Genomic DNA, 16,719 nt, shown 5'->3' on the forward strand with positions numbered 1-16,719 from the left:
ACAGTTAGAACTGGATATGGAATAACAGACTGGTTCCAAATAGGAAAAGGAGTACGTCAAGGCTGTATACTGTCACCCTGCTTATTTAACTTCTATGCAGAGTACATCATGAGAAATGCTGGGCTAGAAGAAGCACCAGCTGGAATCAAGATTGCCGGGAGAAATATCAACCACCTCAGATATGCAGATGACACCACCCTTATGGCAGAAAGTGAAGAGGAACTAAAAAGCCTCTTGATGAAAGTGAAAGAGGAGAGTGAAAAAGTTGGCTTAAAGCTCAACATTTAGAAAACTAAGATCATGGCATCTGGTCCCATCACTTCATGGGAAATAGACGGGGAAACATTGGAAACTGTCAGACTTTATCTTTTTGGGCTTCAAAATCACTGCAGATGGTGATTGCAGCCATGAAATTAAAAGACGCTTCCTCCTTGGAAGGAAAGTTATGACCAACCTAGATAGCATATTCAAAAGCAGAGACATGACTTTGCCAACAAAGGTCCGTCTAGTCAAGGCTATGGTTTTTCCAGTGGTCTTGTATGGATATGAGAGTTGGACTGTGAAGAAAGCTGAGCACCAAAGAATTGATGCTTTTGAACTGTGGTGTTGGAGAAGACTCTTGAGAGTCCCTTGGACTGCAAGGAGATCCAACCAGTCCATTCTAGAAGATCAGCCCTGGGTGTTCTTTGGAAGGAATGATGCTAAAGCTGAAACTCCAGTACTTTGGCCACCTCATGCAAAGAGTTGACTCATTGGAAAAGACTCTGATGCTGGGAGGGATTGGGGGCAGGAGGAGAAGGGGATGACAGAGGATGAGATGGCTGGATGGCTTCACCGACTCAATATGCGTGAGTTTGAGTGAACTCCGGGAGTTGGTGATGGACAGAGAGGCCTGGCGTGCTGCGATTCATGGGGTCGCAAAGAGTCGGACACGACTGAGTGACTGAACTGAACTGATGTATATGTTAATCCCAAACTCCTAATTTGCCTCCCCCCATCACTATTCCCTTTGGTAGTCATGAATTTCTTTGTTTTCTTTGTCTATGAGTGTATTTCTGCTTTGTAAGTAAGTTCATTTGTATCTTTTTCTTAGAGGCTACATGTAGGTGCTATCATATGCTATTCATCTTTCTCTGACGTATTTCACTTAATACAATGATCTCGAGGTCCGTCCATGTTGCCACACATGGCGTGCCACTCTTTCTATGGCCAACTAATGTTCCATTGTATACATGTCCCGCATCTCTATCTGTCCATCTGTCTCTGGACATTTAGGTTGTTTCTATGTCTTGGCTACTGTAAGCAGTGCTGTTATGAACACTGGGGTTCATGCATCTTTTCTAATTATAGTTTTGCCCAGGAGTGGGATTGCAGGATCATATGGTAACTATTTTTAGTTTTTCCAGAACCTCCACACTGTTTTCCATAGTGCCTGCACCAACAGAGTAGGAGGGTTCCCTTTTCTCCACACCCTCTCCAGCATTTATTATTTGTAGACGTTTTGATGATGGCCGGTCTGACAGGTATGAGGTGATACCTCACTGCAGTTTTGATTTGCATTTCTCTACTGACTGCTGATATTGAGCATCTTTTCAAGTGCCTGTTGGCCATCTGTATATTTTATTTGGAAAAATGTCTATTTTTTTAATCAGGTTGTTTGCCTTTTTGCAAGCCAGATGAGTTGTTCTTTATATCTTCTATAGCATGCTTATGTGTTTATTTCATTTGGTACAGGAGTACTATCAGTTAGAAAGCGCTAATGTTATTCTTACCATTTTACAGATGAGAAAAACGAGGTAGAATGTTTAAGTAACTTGTTCATGGTTATGCAGTTAAGTCCATGCTGGAACTTCATAGAACTTTATTTCCGCTTGGTACTCTGGATAGCTTCTGCACTTTTCCTTATGCAGTCACTTATCCATGTATAAGACACACTGAAGACATGTATCTGAGTGAAAATTTATGTGATTCTCATTGAACTGATGACCATGTTTTGAAAAAAGTATTATTCATTTATAAGAAGAGCAGCTTTGTGGACTGCCTTAGAAGTACTGGCTAAAATTGTACATTATAAACTGTCTTTAAATAATTTCAAAGTCTGTGAATGGGAATAACAGATGTTCATTAATTTTCTGATGTATTTTCATATAATCAGGATAAATTTACATGAATTATAGTTTTAAAAGTTTTGCCTATTATGTTTCCCAATTTATTATCCATTCTAATTCACTAATAAAAAACTAATCTATTTCCGTCTACATCGGAAAAATTAACTACACAACTAGGATTTAGTTTAGGAAATAGAAGGCAAGATTACCTTTCCGCATTCCTCCCCATTCCAAGATACACAGACAGTCTTGTACCCAATTTCAACTATCCAAAGATTTTATGTGTAATTATCACTTCAATTTTTCTATATGTGTCTATGTAGTTTTTAATAAGAGAAATGCAGTTACAATTATCTTTGCATATTGTCAGACTTTGAATCATGCCTTACTATAGTTTTCAAGTTTCTCAAACTGGAGTTGTTCTTTACGTTATGCTATGCTTTTATGATTTTACTATTTATGCTTTTCTTTTTCTTCTGATGGTTTAATGAATCAGGTTTAATTAGTCAGAAAAACTAACAATATTTTTCTCTCCCTATCTTTGCCAGTAATTCCATGAAGTACTTTTCTTTCATTCTAGCTGTGGTCTTGCCCTGAGCTTTCAGGTGATGTGAAGATAGAACAGTAATTCTCTACATTACAGATGCTTTTCCTGTATATCACTGTATGTATGGACAAGACAGAAAATCAATGGAAAGAGAAAAGTCGATTTGGTATTCTCTTCAAAATAACATATGAGTTATTTAGATATAACAAAAGTTTAAGTCACTACTCAGAAACCTAGTTCATTTCATAATGGTTTCACTGTACTGGAGAGCTTACTTTGTTAAAGGATTTAGAATGAAGTGAAGGGCAATTCAGGTCTTTTAAATTCAAGTTAAATGTAATTTGTTAAAGGTTAAGAAACATTTGCCAGAATTATGAGCAATTTCCAGCTAGAGTTCTATAAAAAGAAAGCTTGAAGTTAAATTCATGCTACTCTTCCTGGTAGAATTCCATAGTGAGTGGAATGGTTTCTGAGTAGATATCCTATGGCTAAGAAAAAGATTGGAAAAATGGAATTTGAATAGAAAGTAAGGATGAAAAACTCCTTCATTCTTCCCCTATCTCCTCCCCCTCTGTGCTTGCAACACACAAATACACACACACACACACACACACACCCCACTCTATCAGAAGAGGGAAAGCTTATGTTGAAAGTCTCCTTTAGTAATAATAAATGGAATAGAATAGTTGAATAAATTGTATGTGGCACTGAACTGGAATTTCTTCAGTGAAATGGCTTATGTTCTTAAAGAGCTGAAAAAAGGCTTAAATTTTCTAGTAGCCTGGAATAAGATTGCACGGGAGGCGCATGTGAAATGCAGCATGTGTGAACAGTTTTGCAGCAGAGTCCCATCTGAAACATAGCAACATAGCTGGAGCAGTGACTCACCACACTAACATCTACTGTTAACGACAGACGCTCTCTAGTAAAGCCTGCACTTTCTCATGTTGGAAGGAGTTTCTTAGACTGTTGTGATGGTATGATATGTTCCTCAAACTAGGTCAGGCCACTTGAATTTAACATTGTTGAATACTTGCCATATACTTGGCACTTTTCTTACACCTGTTTGGTTTTATTTTTCCCACTTTATAGGTGATGAATTTGAGGTCACACATCTGGCCTGGTATTCAAGTCAACCCATCAACTGCTTTTAGCCCATGCTTGTTCTGATTGTCTGATAAAAATGAAGATATAAAGAAATTTCAAGATAGAAGGAAAGACATTTAAAAGAGCTCATGTCAGGTGGCCTCAGTTTTCTCAGAAATACAGGGACAGAATTTAAAACAGAAAAGCGATACAAAATTTGGAACACAGTTCCTTGAGAAACTGTAACGGGGGGTTAGTAGCGAAAATAAAACGACTTTCCAATTTTAATAACTAGAATCCAGCCCAGAAATCCAGCTGCTGCCCTACTTCACAGATGGTAAATGGCCTGATGGCTTCCTAAACACTGGCTACATCTTCCTGCTCAGATTCCAAAGGACTTCCCTGAGGATAACCGCCAGCTTGAAGCTGAATTCTTCTTAATGACCTGCCATGATGGATCTATTTACTTTTGATTCAGCCCTCCCTGATGCTGGGAAAGATTGAGGGCAGGAGGAGAATGGGACGACAGAGGATGAGTTGGCATCATAGATTCAATGGATGTGAGTTTGGGCAAACTCCGGGAGATAGTGAAGGACAGGAAAGCGTGGTATGCTGCAGTCCGTGTAGCAGCAAAGAGTTGGACGAGAATTAGCGACTGAACAAGACAACAGCCCTCCCTAGATTGGAACAGTCTTCAATTTTCAACTTAAACACTATGACAAAGGCAGAGTTTTCAAGGAGTTGAGGCGTGTGTGTGTATGTATGTGTGTTGCATTTATTCCAAGTATGCCGAGTAAAATAATCAGATATGAGTGATCAAAATAAAATTTTAAAACTTTATTTTCCTAGAATAAACTTTCTTCTTTCCTCAAAGTTTTGAGTATTACTGTTTTAAATCCATGTACACTGTCTGTATGTTCTTCACAAGATACTTATCCTCTCAGTTTCTTCATCTATAAAATGTTTTGCTGTGAAGACTGAGTTAAATACAAAGCACTTAGAACCATAATGAGCAAGAAGTAAGTGCTATGTACTCTTGATTATTACTTACTATTATTATTATCCTCATCATTAGTGAATCTGTGTAAAATGAGCTATTAATTCAGTGCAAGGGCCGTATTAGTAAACACGTAGAAAATAAAAACTGTCTTATGTGGCTCCTAAAAACCTTAAAATTATCAGGAGCCGATTAATATGGATAACATTGAGGTTTATCAGCTGACAAAGGAAAAAGTTCTCACTGAAGCTATCAAACCCCTATTTTATTTTATTTTCAGCTCCAGAAATCTATCTTGTGAACTGTTCTGGCTTAATTCCCATTTTCATCATGCGTTTGTCTTATTCAAAGTCTCTCCACAGTCTATCTCACAAACTTCAGACATGCCTCTGATCAACAAACAAATATTTGATGGCTATTTTATGCCAGAGGCTAGAGATATAAATAGATATAAATAGCGAAGATCTGTCTGCAATGCAGGAGACCTGGGTTTAATCCCTGGGTTGGGAAGATTCCCCTGGAAAAGGAAATGGCAACCTACTTCAGTCTTCTTGCCTGGAGAATCCCATGGACAGAGGAGCCTAGCAGGCTACAGTCCATGGGGTCGCAAGAGTCAGACACAACTTAGAGACTAAACCACCAGAGATATAAATACTACTAAGACATGGCCTTGCAACTGTGGAGTTTACTTACTAGTGGGCAGACAGGCACATAAACAGATAAATACAAAACAAAGTGGGACTTCCCAGGTGGCACTAGTGGTAGAGAACCCGCCTGCCAATGCAAGAGACCTAAGAGACACAGGTTCAACCCCTGGGTCAGGAAGATCCCCTGGAGAAGGGCACAGCAACCCACTCCAGGATTCTTGCCTTGGAGAATCCCATTGACAGTGGAGCCTGGAGGACTTCAGTCCATGGGGTTGCAAAGAGTCGGACACGACTGAACAACTCAGCATGCCCTCACACACAGAACAAAGCAGAAAGTGCAACGAAGGAAATGCATGCATACAAGGTGCTATGGGAGCAGAGATGAAGAACACCAGAGTTCACCCTAGAAGGCTCAGATTTGGCTTCTGGAGGAAAGGATGCCAAGGCTTAAAGAATTTCAAGCAGAAACTTTAAAGGCTTCGCTGGGATCACAAGGCTTCCTTATTTGGTCCTTTTTAACCCTCTAGACATGTCACCATTACTCCCAACATAACTCACCTCCCAACTCCTACTGCACCAGTCCCAGAACCGTTCCCTTGAAAAACCCAGTTTTGATCCTATCTCTAATTCCTTACCTCATGTGGCATTCTCTATCAGATATTCTCTGCCTAGTAGTGTGTTCTCATCTCCTCCATGAAAACAGGCCCTACTGGAATACACTCATATACTCTCCTATTACTCATGAAAGCACTTCAAACAGGTATGTGCAGATTAATGTTATGTCTCCACAGTCTGTCACTGTTTATTGTTTATCATATCACTCCAACAAAACTATAAATACCTTAAGGATAAAAAGGGTTCACAAATTTATTCTGTTTCGCAATACCTGGCAAAGTGTGAGAAAAGTCCAAGATGTCGAAAATACTTTCTGAATTAAATTATTTCACCAATGCCTTTTATGGTTTATCTGATGTGCAATAAATTCATTTTATGAAAGTTTAGAAGTTCAAATAGCCAGAGGAGAGAACATTCTTACTTCTGTCAGTTAATTTACTAACTGAAAGTCCGTAGTACTATATGAGAAATAAACTTAGCTTGGTAGAATTTGTGAATGTGAAGAAAACGTGAACCATGGAATAAATTACGCAGTTGGTTTATAAAGCAGCCTGTGAATAAGGTTCTTGTACTTGGTAAGCAGTAAAAAAGCAGTATATTGTTGAGAGGGAATGTACTTAGGGTAGAGGACAAGTTTGAATGGCCTTTTATGCAAGGAAGTATTTTATATATACATATATATATCAGTCAAGTAAATGAAGAGAATTATACATATATGTGAATATGTGCACATATACACATAAAATGAGTGTGAGTATGGTAACAGAAATGGCAGTTGGAAAAACAACCTTTTCATACTGCTAGTGATAAGGCATTTTAAAACTCAGTGCTTCCTTATTGCTTTTTATTTATCTGTTTTCCTCCCACTGTTATTTCTCCTATTGTTCCTCTATTTAGTCTTTTCTGCCGAATTTTCTCCCACTCCCTCTTCTCTAACAAACAAAACCTCCACACACTTTCTCCTTCACATTCATACTAACCCAAGTCAATCGTTCCCACACTTTGTGTTCAAAGTATGAAACCAGCTATATCAAGAGGGGGTCTGACAGTGATGCCATTAATTCACTAGACTACTGAGTGACTTTCAAACTTTTGCTCACGAATCCCTAAAAGAATTTTGAATAAAACAGAGACTCTGCGCCAGTGATCAATACATTGCTTCTCACCTCTAAATGTATCTTCCTTACCTGCTTTGCTAAAATGGAGCTGGGACCTTTAAATTTTTTTGGGGGGGTGGGGGGGTGGGGGGGTCAGCCAACATGATATTAAACTTTGTCAGTAGCGGGCATAGGAGAAGGATTACGGGAGAAAGAGGTTTTTCCTTCTTGGTTTCAGTATGCTTTCCAAACAGGCTCCTGCAGAGCCCGCTGCCTCCCTGGCATGTGGCTCATGTGCATGGAGCGTCTCTTATTTGCAGGCCCTTGCAATGGGGGCAGCTTCCCCAGCACCCAACTTCCTGGTGTACACAGCCTCTCTGGTCGCCAACACTTTGAGCCATGCTGCTTCTCTGGCGATAGCTCTGTGACACCAGTATCTCCTCTGCAGCAAGGTGCTGGTTTCAGGGCACAGGGATGAGCAGCACCTGGTGGCCAGCAGCCTCCCCAGCACCTCCCTCAGGCAGTTTTGGAGTGGAGGGCCCCCAGTGAGACACTTCCCTGCAAAGAGCTTTCCCCAGCACCCCAGAGGGGAGGTATCCAGTAAGTTCCAGGAAGCAGAATCCCAGAAAGTTGCACCATCATAGCCCCACAGTGACTCCTGGGCCATCAGCTGCTGGAATCAGGGGCAGTTTGCAGGGGAAGCTTTCCCTTGAGGTCTATCTCAGCCCTAGGGGGCATGGTCACTTCCTGTATTCGCTGTCTCTATATTCTTCAGAATTTCTATTTGCTTCTTACCTACCAATCCCTCATCACCACCATTCTCTGTCACATGTAGTCGCTATCTGTATTAGACTTTCCTGTTCAAATTATTGTGTGGCTTCTGTATCCAGATTGGGTGCTGACTGATACACACTTCCTCACACATTTTAATGTGATAGCTAAAATTTCTTACCAAGAAGTTAAATAATTGAAAAAAGATAAATTATCTGGTGTTCTGAATATAGATATTCTTAAAATATATTTTTGTCAAAACCTTAGAGTGACGTATCTAGATCAGTTAATGAATGGAGAAGACTACTGTATAACCTGATTGTAAACTGTCTCAAGTAAATTGGATTTATTTCCTGTACACATATACATACACAAAGACTTTCATCTAAAAATTTTGAACAAATATGTCCGTACATGTTTTCATGACACACATCTCACTTATGACTGGTGGAACATGGATAGACAGATAGATAGATGGAGCGGTAGATAAGCAGACAGCTGGCAGGCAGACTGCGGATCTCTAAGATGAAACACTGTTTCAATACTTTTTCTTTTTTACCAGTTCAATACTTTTCAATGTTTTATTTTTGTTTTGTTTTTTGTTTGTTTGTTTGGCCTTGCTTTCAAGGGTCTCTCCAGAAGTAATGCATTCCTGAACTGTCCTTTTGCTCAGTGCCTTAGAGATTTTTACCCTGTGATAATAAATCATAGTAAGCACTGGGGTGGGTGGAAGCTATGCCATCTTTTGTGAAGTGGGAGAAGGGGAACCATGACAGAGGAGACTGGAAGGACGAGGTGGCAGACTACTATTCAGTGACAGACAGAAGTTTCAAGAAAATGCTTGCATAGGGCTGAGGATCAGAAAATTGCTTCCCTCACAGCTGTTCATGCCCTGTGGACACCCAGGGTATAAGTTTTCCAGTATGAAGAAAGCAGCGCCAGACCAAAGAACTACTGCATTCTATACTGAAGGCCAGAGAGACACTGTTCACTCTAAAACTGACAAGAAACCAAGTGGGAGAAGCTCAGCATTTTTTTTTCATGTAATGTAGACTAAAAATATTAAATTATATTCCATAAAAATTTAGAAACTAAAAGCTTTCCTTACAAGAATGCTAAAGTTTCCTTTAGAGTCAATATCACATCAAATATGAAACTCCTGAACCCCACCCATACCTATGGTTGGATGAAGGTCTTGCTTTTAACTATTTGTGACTCAAGATGTCACATGGCTTAAATCCTTCATTTACAGTGGCTCTGTTTCTTATTTAAAACAGTGAGTTTTCCTTAGATCCACTACTTCACTAAATCATATAATAGGGAAAGAAATGAAGAATCTTAAACAAAAGCAAAGGAGATATGGCCAATTTTTACCATTTGGGATATTAACAAGTTTAACATGGCTCAGCAACTATCTTAAGTGTTATATCAACCATTATGACACAAACTAAAGGTGCTGAAATATAAAGACATGTGTTTTCTGAGAGGAAATGGGTGACAATTTGAAGGGCTGGTTTTTTTAACAGAATGAATAAATACATAAGAATTCAGAACAGATTCTCAACCAACACTAATGTGCAATAAGGTTTATGCAAGTTAAGAAAGGTTTTAAACTTAAAAATTTTTTTTAAGGAAACTACTGTTTCCTGTTATTTCTGGAAAATCTGTGAATGCTAGTGTTTTCAAAAGGAAACATTTGCGAGGAGATATTAAGTATATTTTACAAGCTATACATATCAGATTCTTGTTTGTGCATTTCCCCTAAGAAATTTATAATTCTGTTTTAAATAAATGACACTTTCTCTCAATTAAAGTTTCTTTTTATTTCCCTAAATCAGCATCCCCATGGGGAGTATGGGGCTCCTAGGATTTTTTTCGTCCTAAATAAATACATTTTTAATAAAGAGTTTTCTTTCTTGGATAAGATCCATAATTTCTAGAATACAATGTCTGACTTAACTATTCCATTAAAAAAAAATCTATGTACTGCCTGTTTTATAGTAATCTATTGGGATCTTTAAAAGATTTTTGATCAATGCAAAACTTTAAACTCAGAGTATGTAATTTACTTACATATGTATAAATATTTGTTATAATTCCCACTTGACTTTTAATAAAGGTATTGCCCTTCACTGCAGAAGTGTGAATAATCCAGTTGGTGGATATTATTCAATCTGAAGGATTCACGTAAAGAACTTCCATTATGGTCCAATAAATAAATTTAGGGCCATCACTTGGTGATAGAAAAATCAATAAATATAGACATTTTTATGTTCACCAAAATCTCTTTCATAGCTCTGCTAAGCACCTTGTTTACTAAGATGACCAAGTTAATGCTAGGTATTTTAAAGATTCAAGTAACAAGAAATCAGCCAGTCTACCAAACTGGTAATTTATTATGAAAGCCAATAATTACTTTTGTTTTTTGGGGGGGCGGGGAGTAGAAAAATTAGAAATAAGAAAATTTAGGAATGGGAAGATCGAATGTGAACAGGCAAAATCAAGCTCGTTACTATCTGTGATTTGCTCATATCCTTAGGTTTTTAATATACTTACTTAAACAATGGAGTTCCACAAACAACACATTTGTATATTCCAGGATCTTTGTGATGTGTATATTCTCCTTCGAAGGCACTGATACACAGTAAACAGAGCATAAAAAAAATTAAACAAAGTTAGCATTATTTCTTATAGAACGTATTTGCTTAAAATATATTTCTCTAATAAATCTTTCAAGAGCTTTTTGTTTTAAAATGAGAACAGACCAAACATATGGAAATCTGAACATTACTAATATATTTCAAATCTATATAATAAAATGTGCATATAACTACTACAAACTAATGCAGGTTAAATTTTTTAAAAAATCAAGCCGTCTAGTTATGCAATGCTTAGAAACTTTTTTTTCCTATTAAAAAAAAAAGCTTGTAGTTCAGATTCACAGAGAAAAACATTATTACATGAGATTTCTGCTCCTCTACAGTGTCCAAGAATGTATACCAGAAAATACAGAAGGGTCCAACACTTCAAGTGGAAGGAGTCTTATTTTCTAGTTTGAAAAGGAATATTGCAGCTTTAAGGGAATATTTTTCTAAGTTAACAATCTTAAAGGCTAGGAGGTCATTCAGCTAATACAAATCAGCTGTGCTAGCCCAACAAAAAGTCTATGTGCTCTGCAGCTTGTTTTTATTATCCTTTCACCCTCTTTATGAGGTCCAATTTTTTATAAACAGAATTTTTAAGAATGACCTAATCTCTAGTTGTTTGTGTGCATTAAATCATTTTACTAGTCATGTACACAACAGGACGAGTAGACGTCTCGGGCCGAGACCCAAGTCCATCTCTAGCTCCTTGTGGGGTGAGGGTGGACTTTGTCAGAGATTCAACATTTGGTCAAGTCAGTAAACAGTATATACTGTGACAGGAAGAGAGTGTTGCCTATTAACAAAGACCCCATGTGTGGTAAAGAGCTCTTTCAGTTCATGAATGAAAACAAGAAGTTACATCATTAATAAATTTGGATCAGAGGTAAGTTACGGCCTTATGCCAAGCTCCATGGTATAAATTAGACAACAAAATGGTCAGACTCTGGCAAGTTACCTTTGAGCTGGAATCAGCTGAGAGAGACTTTATTCACCAAAAACAGTCTTGGAAGTGAACAAACTCTTTTTTCAGGACTTAGGGCGAACTTCCAAGGACCAAAGCCATGTGAGGGCAGTTATTGAAAATTTTTGACATTCCAACCACAAATGAGCCAATAAATACTTTCTCCACATGTGCTTCAAAAAGAAATTGGAGTGGGGTAGAAAGGAACTAAATTATGCTACCTTCTTTTTGCAGCCAAAACATCTATACTTACAATGGCCACCTTCAAATTTTCAGCATCCTGGCAAAGTGCCATTCCCTCATGGTTTTGCTTACTGTGATGTCTTCCCAAAAAATGTACCTAAATCGCTATTACTTCCACACATTTTGTAGTAAACTAAAAACAGGCCCTTAACAAAAGCCTTGTGACTTTACAAAAGATAGAGTGTTCATTAAATGGGGAAAAGAATAAATAAAACTTAGTCTTAATCTAAACAATACCATTTTCAACCTTTTCAAGGATACTAATTTGTAGACTTTAGCAAATAAGTGCAGAATCCTTTGAATTAAATGGCAAGGGAGAGGATTCAAAGGTTGGAGCAGGGGTACAGAGGATGAAGAAAACTAGCTCTTGCTTAGTGACGTGTTCGTAAGCTCGCCTTACCTTTCGGTCCCTTTCTCCTGAGTGACATGGTATTGCAGGGGTGTTAGCCGCTTCCTCAGTTCCTGCTGGGAAAAGACCACCTTACAGTTCTTTTTATCCCTACATGACCCTGGAAAGAGAGAGGATATGGGAGAAGGAGGACTTTTAGCTCCAACCCTAAATAACTGCTTTGGCTGACCGCCACAGCACAGCTTCTGCTGTCACTTGTCAATGACCAGAGCAGTCCCTGGTCACGCGACAAACTTACCTGAACTGCAGTTACTTCTCTCAATTTAAAGAGAAAGGTGCTCGAGATTCAAGTGATTCCACTGGTGCACTGATGATGTGCCACAGCCAAAGCTGCTAGCACGAAACAGTAAAAACCCACTGAACATTCACAAAATGGGACATTCTTTATGTCTTCCAACACCTTGAATTTTTTTTACAAACAAATTCAAAAAGCGTAACTATTTATAAGCATTTCTGCTGTATATATAAGATGATGGGCATATTATGTTAAACAGTAACTCTCCATTCAATTAGTAGAAGAGCTTGAAACTGTCCTCCTTCAATTTCCATCCTGAGTGATTTAAATACTGTCCTAGTTATTTACTGAACCTGAGAGATGCATTTTTCCACAACTAGGAATTGCTATTCTTTGTGATTCTGTTGGGGTTTCCCCAGTGGCTCAGCTGGTAAAGAATCTGCTGGAATGCAGGAGACATAAGAGACGTGAGTTCGATCCCTGAGTTGGGAATATCCCCTGGAAAAGGGAAGGGCTACTCACTCCAGTATTCTTCCTGAAAAATTCCATGAACAGAGAAGCCTGGAGGGCTACAGTCCATAGGGTTACAAAGAGTCGGAAAAACTGAAGCAAATGAGCACAGCACAGTGATTCTGTCAAGAGGCTTCACTGGGCTCTGAAGAGTCCTTTAAAATAAATATCTCTTGCAAGACTGTATCTTACTGTGTTTAAATGGGCAAGAAACTTGTAACAGACTCCAAGAGAAGGCAAGTATACTAACATAGTTTCAAGAAGTTCCAAAAAAAGAGTGAGAAAAATAAGGAAGGTGGGAAAGACAAAGAAAAGTAAATGGGATTTTATTTACAGACCTACATTTTTCTTTTGTAAAGTATACCTAGGAAGACTTCACTGATTAAATGTATTTCAATGGTAAAATAATTTTAATGTGATTCTAATAACAATGTTAGCTTTTATTTCAACTTATATAGTCTGCAGTAAAATGTCCAGACAACACCTGCTTATATGTGTTATTCTGTCTTACCTGAACAAATGACTGGAGAGAAATACAGTCAGTCCTCTGTATCCACAGGTTCCACAACTACAAACTCAACCAAACATGATGGAAAATATTCACCACCCCCCTAAAATTCCAGAAAGTTCCAAAATGCAAACCTTGAGTTTGCCATGCTAAAGCAACTATTTATACAGCATTGACATTGTATTAGGTATTATTACAACCAATCTAAAGATGATTTAAAGTATAAAGGAAGATGTGCATAGGTTATATGTAAATACTATGCCAATTTATATAAGGAACCTGAGAATCCTCAGATTTTGGTAACTGCAATCCCCCATGAATACTGAGAGATACCGTTAACTACAGACATGGCAACCCTTACTCAATGCAGTAAAGTTGCTTTTCTTTGCTTTTGCATCACAGGGTGAAAGAGGCATGCAGATGGCCCTACGTGCAAAAATTTCTTACCATGTTTCAAAGTTACTAAGAGAAAGCTTGCTTAAGCTTCCAGAATAGTAAAAACTTCTTTGGGAACCTAAAAAAAAAATATGATTGAGGAGTAAAAATGCTTCCTACTCCTTTTACTTTAAGGCACCTAGTGTCATAGTATATGAGATCACTGGAATTATAACAAGAGAAACTTAACTAACCACTGACCCTGACTCTGGGATTGAAGAAGGGTATCAGCTTCCAGAATCAGGGCCACCAGGACAGTGACTGATTTTCTGTGAGAAAACATGGAGGCAGGAAAAGAGTAAACCCGAGCCAAACAGAAGAGCACACCTTTGAGCAGGCCTGTAGGGTGTCAAACAGCACCTCTTCTGTCCTTCCACAAAGCATGGCTGGTGCTGCTCTGGCCTGAAGAGAGCCATAGGAATGAATAGCCACCATGTCACTCACCTCACTGGACCCCATAGTACACCAGGCTTTCTCTAAATACCTACTACTTACACTTTTTATATCTTCTAAGAGACAGACAGAAATGTTTCCCTGAGAAACGTCTGTCTGATCAGAACAAGTCTCTCCACAGCTTGAAAGCAGAACTGGCTGTGAGAGGTGAGTCTCCGCGCAATTCACTACAGACATCTTAAAAGGTGTTTCTTGTTCCTGTTTCTTTATATGTTGGAAGGGTTGTCTCTTTGTTGATTTCGTCCAGAAAAAATCATTAACTGCAAACCTAATATGACAAAAATATCTTGGTTAAAATTATTCTTTTCAGTGGCACAGATAATTAAACTCTGTATAGTTAAACAATTCTGAAACAATTCTGTCCAAAATATTTTTGTTAATATATGTTCATTCATACAAAAAGACCAATTGTGTTCCCAAAGTTGAGAGAACTAAGCTACCCATCTGTATGTCATTTAGTACAAGAGAAGCAACTGCAGGTTTAAATTACATGGTATTGGATTGCAATTTCCTAACATTGGATGCTTTTCTGCTTTTTTACCTTGAGTCATTTACTAAGGAGTGTTCATAAAAAGTAGCTTAAAGCACAGATGCTTGCAAATCGTTTAGGCAAAGATGTTTCTCTCTTTTTCATTCTCCTTCTCTCCAAAAAATCTCTCTTTTCTGAAGAAAAAGAATAAAACTGTTGGTCAGTATTGACGAACCATGTCAAGTATTTGTACAAGGAGAAAAGGTAAAATTGAAAACATCTGATTGAAGTAAATAATACAAACATAAAAGCTTTGCTGGTGAATGAAGGGTACTGAAAAGACTTTATTTCATAGATTAGAAATTACTTTTGATCTAAACATTCTTAAAAACAGATTGTTTTCCGCTATGAACCATCTCATTAGTCGTGCCACAGAGACCTCGTTTTAATGGCAAGCTTTGAAAGCGTGCTGCTGTACTCTTTTGTTAGGCTCCGTCTTATTTTGAGGCCGGGGGGCGGGGGTAAAGATTTCATTCCAGCTTTCTTTGTTTGTCTTTCAAGAACCACTAAAGCAGTATTCACACAAATTTTGCAGGAATGTGCCCTATGTCATAGCCTACAAATTATTTGGTTTTGGTGCACTTAAAGGTCATCTTCCAAATTAACAAAATTTTCCTACATCCTGGCTTTTCAACCTTAAATATAAATATTGTTTCCTAACTGTAAGTGAGGTTTGTTCTTTAAGAAATGCTAGTGTTTATTTAAAGTTGTCAAACTTTGTACATTTTTATTCTTTGGTCATACTATGTTCTCAAAATAATTAGGCTTTTAAAGTGTGCCTAATAGCAAAAGGAAGTGTGTGTGGACTAGAAACAACTATTGTGATTTAATACGAAACAATGAGAAGTTGGCTAAATTTTAATAAATTTCTTGCCACATAGTTTAATAATAATATGCTTTCCTGGACAGTTGAAAGCTATACTCTTACATTAGCCCTCCTCGCATCATAACCAAAACCTGGCATATATAAACACAGAAAGGCTTCACTTTTGTCTCTAATTTTCCTTCTCCCTATCAGACTCACTTTTCTAAAGTCATGTGGTGCCACTGTCAATTTTGAAGAAATCATTTCATTTTGAAATTCTAGAATAATTCATTGGATGGTTTCCCTTTACTATCTTCACTTAGGTACTGTAATTTTCTTATTACACAGGGTAATTTAACATTAGTATTATATGACATCTGTTCAATGACCCCTAAATTGACTTAGAAGTATGTTAGGAAAAGATTTTTCTCTTTATTTAAATGCTTAATAGAGTACTTTGAAGCCACGAGTGTGTGTATATATACATAGGCAACACAAAGCATATCTGAAAGGGTAATATTGCTACCTAGGTATCTAATCATAACATCATTCCTTATGGAGTAAGTTTGGTATATATCAGATCCACCTTGAACCCAATCCAAGGGCATTTATTTGCTAAAATATGGCCAAAGTCTCTTTTTATATCAAAGCTTGTTCCATATTGTTGCCTTGAATCTAGTATTGTCTTGAATCAGAGTTCACTCCCTGCCTCTGTCTGCTTCCTAGTCATGGGACCTTAGACAAATGGGTCTCTCTCTACACACTACTACCCTCAGAAGTCTGCTATGAGAATCACAACAATTAGCAGTTAACAAACACTGTCCAAACAAATACAGTATTAAATTATCATTTTGATTACAGTGAATTCTGAAGTTAAAACTGTACTTAAAAGATAACCAGATCAGGCATTTCAGTGTGCTAAAATATTTTATTGATAATTGTTTTTCTAAAATAATTCTCTTGGGATAGTATTTTCCTCACAAGTTCTCTTTTAAAATGATTCAAACAAGAATTGGAAGAAGAAAAGAAAATTAAAATTTGAGTAACTACTCTGTGGCAGACATATTTCTAGGCACTTTCTCATAACTACATTTAATCCTCTCAATAATTCCAGGAGG

General features: G+C 37.7%; 1 protein-coding gene across 2 annotated transcripts in view; it reads right to left on the reverse strand.

Annotated features, from left to right (window-relative positions):
* MSRB3 (methionine sulfoxide reductase B3) overlaps window positions 1–16,719 on the reverse strand; it is a 183,466-nt gene that overhangs the window by 111,221 nt on the left and 55,526 nt on the right. For both annotated transcript variants that reach the window (XM_069584718.1, XM_069584719.1), the window contains exons 3-4: window positions 12,118–12,226; window positions 10,425–10,502 (exon numbers count right to left, since the gene is read on the reverse strand). In XM_069584718.1, coding sequence (XP_069440819.1) covers window positions 10,425–10,502; window positions 12,118–12,226 — 187 coding nt within the window. The remainder of the gene's footprint in view (window positions 1–10,424; window positions 10,503–12,117; window positions 12,227–16,719) is intronic.

This window comes from Ovis canadensis, chromosome 3 (assembly GCF_042477335.2).
Source record: "Ovis canadensis isolate MfBH-ARS-UI-01 breed Bighorn chromosome 3, ARS-UI_OviCan_v2, whole genome shotgun sequence".
NCBI lineage: Eukaryota > Metazoa > Chordata > Mammalia > Artiodactyla > Bovidae > Ovis > Ovis canadensis.